The following is a 4,076-nucleotide window of genomic DNA, read 5'->3' as shown; positions in this document are numbered from 1 at the left end:
GACTGCCCCCTCCTCCCCCCCAGCACTTATTCACCAGGAGTAACCATATCCTGATATTCTACAAACTCTGTCGAGGTCTGGGAAACATTAAGAGGTAAGACAGGGTCCCTTCCCCTCAATGGGATTATAATCTGAGGTTCTGTCAAGCAAGCATTTAATCTCTTCCAGCCATAAAGGTATAAAGTATTTGCTTGCTTTTAAAATGGTAAGGTAAACACACGTGCAAAATGTATTCTTTCAACATGCATATTAAATACCACTCTCACACACTGCTTGAAATACCTGAGAGGCAAAGGCTGTGCTTCCTGTGTGGCAAGCGCTTTTCATTTTCTATCTCATTTAATTCTCACAACCCTATGAGGTCATAGGGTTAATGACTTAATTAACCACACCTTATAGATGAGGCTCAGAGAGGTGAAGTTACTTAGGCAAAATAGTATCTTTGGAATGACATAAGAAAGATACAGAGTGCTGGCTATAGAGACTCCTCCCTCAGGGGAGCAAACATGGACTCATTACTCTTCCAGGAAGACAAATTTCAGGGAGGAAGAGGCCTGTGAGCAGTCAGATGAATTTAGATAGTTGGAGATGAGAGGAAAGACAATTCAGACAGAGGAAACAGTGAGCAAAGACCAGAGTGGATAAAGTTCCGAGTATACTCTGAATTACATGAGGGTTGCCAAATGAATTAAAGAACCAAAATAAATCAGGCATTCGGGTGGACTGGAGCCTAGAAACCTCAGAGCTAACCTGCACTCCACCACCCTCTCCTCATTTCCCTCTTCCATCCAATCAGTCCCTAAAGCCTGTCCATGATCACCCTTAAAATGCCTTTCTGCCTCTTCATCCCCATGGCAACTGCTTTAAGGCTCACTTTGTTTCCCTCTTGCTTCTTATTCTAATTGCTTCCCAAGTGACCTGCCAGGCAACAATCTGTACAGCCTTTGTGAAGCTGTGCAATGAAAGTCTGATCCAGTCAGTGCTCTGCTTAACAATCCCCTCAATATAGAACATTTTAAAGGTTCTGCACTTCTTGCACGCTGTTCGCTGCTTTTGCAGCCCCACCTCCCCTCATCACCCAGAAATTTAGCCATAGGCATCTTATGTGGATCCTAGATTGGCCCGCAAATTAATTCCTATGCACATAAAGTATTTCTGAGAACAGGGATGGTGAATGAATGCGCTGTGTAAGCCAACACAAGAAAAGAGAACTGAGACCAACTGAAACCTTTCATAAATACATCCCTCAACTCCATCCCCCCCAACCCTCCTCCAGCACCCCCTTGATACAGATACATGTACAGCATGTCTTCGGTGAGAATGAATTAAAGACATATGGCAATGTGAATTGAGAAGGGTCTCAAAACCCGCTAGCAAATCTTGTACTAGACTGAAAAATACAGCAACCTTATGCTCTTCTTTTCTCCTGTGCTTTCCCCTGCGCTTGTCAATCCCTAGCTGACATCTCAGCCCAAGTCCCTCCCACCCCTGCCTTGTCACGTCTCTTTTCCTTTCTGACAGCGGAAATTTGGGTGGAGGAGCCGCCCACTTCCTTTTTGGAGTTCAGCGAGTGCGTGGCAGAAAAGGCGGAGTTAGTCCGCTTAGCGTTCTCTCTTTCAGCGGGAGCGAATGCTGAAGGCGGTTGCTCGCGCATTTTTGTTTCCCTGGGAGTGAGCTTTGTCACTGAGAACATCTGGCTTGTTGCCACAAAGACTATTGACGTTGGTGGCTTCAGCAGCGGCCGCTTCTTAAGGTAGAGATAGTTGCTTTCTGCAGAAGTTGCAGGCATCCTTCCCTAGAATTTCTATAGGCTCGGCGCCCATAGTAGGAGACATGCCTCGGGGTCGGAAGAGTCGGCGCCGCCGTAACGCAAGGGCCGCAGAAGAGAACCGCAACAATCGTAAGATCCAGGCCTCAGAAGCTTCTGAGACCCCGAAGGCCTCTTCTCTGTCCCCAAGCACCCCGGAGGACGACCTGAGTGGCTCTGAGGAAGACCCTAACACTCCGGAGGAGGCCTCCACCACCCCTGAGGAAGCCTCCAGCACTGCTAAAATACAAAAGCCTTCCGTAGCCCGGAACAATTTTCAAGGAACCAAGAAAAGTCTCCTGATGTCCATATTAGCCCTCATCTTCATCATGGGCAACAGCGCCAAGGAGGCCCTGGTCTGGAAGGTGCTTGGGAAGTTGGGGATGCAGCCTGGCCGGCAGCACAGCATCTTTGGAGATCCAAAGAAGATCGTCACAGAGGAGTTTGTGCGCAGAGGGTACCTGATTTATAAGCCGGTGCCGCGTAGCAGTCCCGTGGAGTATGAGTTCTTCTGGGGACCTAGAGCACATGTGGAATCGAGCAAGCTGAAAGTCATGCATTTTGTGGCAAGGGTGCGTAACCGATGCTCCAAGGACTGGCCATGTAATTATGATTGGGATTCCGATGATGATGCAGAAGTTGAGGCTATCCTTAATTCAGGTGCTAGGGGTTACACCGCACCTTAGGGAAATCTGGGGCAGGCCCTTGAGGGGGGTTGGAAACAGCATCAAAGATACCCAAAGGAGTAGATGAGCTGGGTGCTGAGTTGAATATGATGGGAAAAGGGATACATTTGGTATTTGTGGTCAGTGCTAATTGTTTAACTGCAAAATATTGTAGAATTGCATACGTTTTAATATAGTGCTGATTAAGGTCACAATATGATTAAAACATGATTGCAGAAAGGATTTTTTTCTTTTTGTCTTTGAGATTTAGTATAACATTTTGCTACCATTATAAAATGAGTCCATCATATTTTGTGATCCAGTACATATTTTATTCCATTGAAATAGGCTATTCTTGAAAGTTTGAATAACCATTAATGTGAGAGGAGGATGGAGAAATTCTTTAACGTCTGACTTTCTGAAACCTTTGTGTCTGCTGTTGTGTAAAGAAAACTGACAACTATCATGAATTTGCTTAGCTACTGCACAATATAGAAAAAGAAATAAAACTATAATGACAAGGACACCTTGTTTATTTATTGACCACCGACTATGTGTGAGGCACTAGTCTAGGTTCTGGAGATCCTCCATGGCACACAGCCCTCGGTTCTAAAGAATGTTCTAGATTACATGGGAAAGACAAATATGTAAACTGTCAGTGTGGTAAATGCTGTAGTAGGGAGTGAGTATGGGGTACTATAAAAATTTAGAAACGCTTATGTGAGCCTGTCTTTGGGGTGAGACAGAAAGAGGATATCACAGGATTCTATGAAAATCCAAGAGATGCCTAAATAAACTTGGGGAAATTTAAAAGGGGCATCAGAGCATACTATGAAAATACTGTGTATTAGGTATGTTTGGATGTCTAATCCAGCCTGGGGGAAGGGGCATTGGCAGAGGAGAAGGAATATCATGGGTTACTGTGGAAATAGAAAATACACTTAAATCAGCTTGAGGGGAGGGCAGGGGAGAGAGGGGTGGTTGCAGGAAAAAGGACATTGTGGGATACCACAAAAATTAAAACAATGAGACTGTCATAAAATTCTTGGTGAGATGATAACCTGAGGTCTGAAAATAATATTGAAGATGAGAAGGGAGTAATTATGGAGGCACTAAAGGCAGCATGGACATTAGGGGGAAAAAATTCTCCCCTGGAGGATTAAGGTTATGTCAAGGGGGAAAGTGGAGGAAAAAGAAATAAGGTGAGAAAGAGGTGAGCAGAAGCTAGAGCCTCAAAGGGTGGGAGTTATGGCTGATTTTAATGAGAACAAAAATGGTTAATAATAATGATAATCCTGGAATAATAGCAATTTAAGAAAGCAAAAACAGCAGAGCCTCTTGGATGAGTCAGAGAGAAGACTGGGCCTGTGGCATCTCTGAAAGGTAACCTGGCACTTCTCTCAAAAAATACAGTTTGTTGGGGCGCCTGGGTGCCTCAGTCAGTTAAGCAGACGAATTTGGGCTCAAGTTATGATCTCACGGTTCCTGAGTTCAAGCCCTGCATCGGGTGCTGGGCTGACAGTGCAGAGCCTGCTTCAGACCCTCTGGTTCCCTCCCTCAAAAATAAACATTAAAAAGTTTCTTTAATTTATTGTCAAATTGGT

General features: G+C 44.8%; 1 protein-coding gene across 1 annotated transcript; it reads left to right on the top strand.

Annotated features, from left to right (window-relative positions):
• Positions 1 to 1,576: 1,576 nt before the first annotated feature.
• Positions 1,577 to 2,996, top strand: MAGEH1 (MAGE family member H1). Its single transcript, XM_039224984.1, has one exon. The coding sequence runs from the start codon at positions 1,834 to 1,836 to the stop codon at positions 2,491 to 2,493; it is 660 nt and encodes a 219-aa protein (XP_039080915.1). The 5' UTR covers positions 1,577 to 1,833; the 3' UTR covers positions 2,494 to 2,996.
• Positions 2,997 to 4,076: the final 1,080 nt, after the last annotated feature.

Source organism: Hyaena hyaena, unplaced genomic scaffold (assembly GCF_003009895.1).
Source record: "Hyaena hyaena isolate Hyena2069 unplaced genomic scaffold, ASM300989v1 scaffold_1849, whole genome shotgun sequence".
Classification (NCBI taxonomy): domain Eukaryota; kingdom Metazoa; phylum Chordata; class Mammalia; order Carnivora; family Hyaenidae; genus Hyaena; species Hyaena hyaena.
Note: the sequence above shows the minus strand (reverse complement) of the source record. Positions and strands in the feature narration are given on the sequence as shown.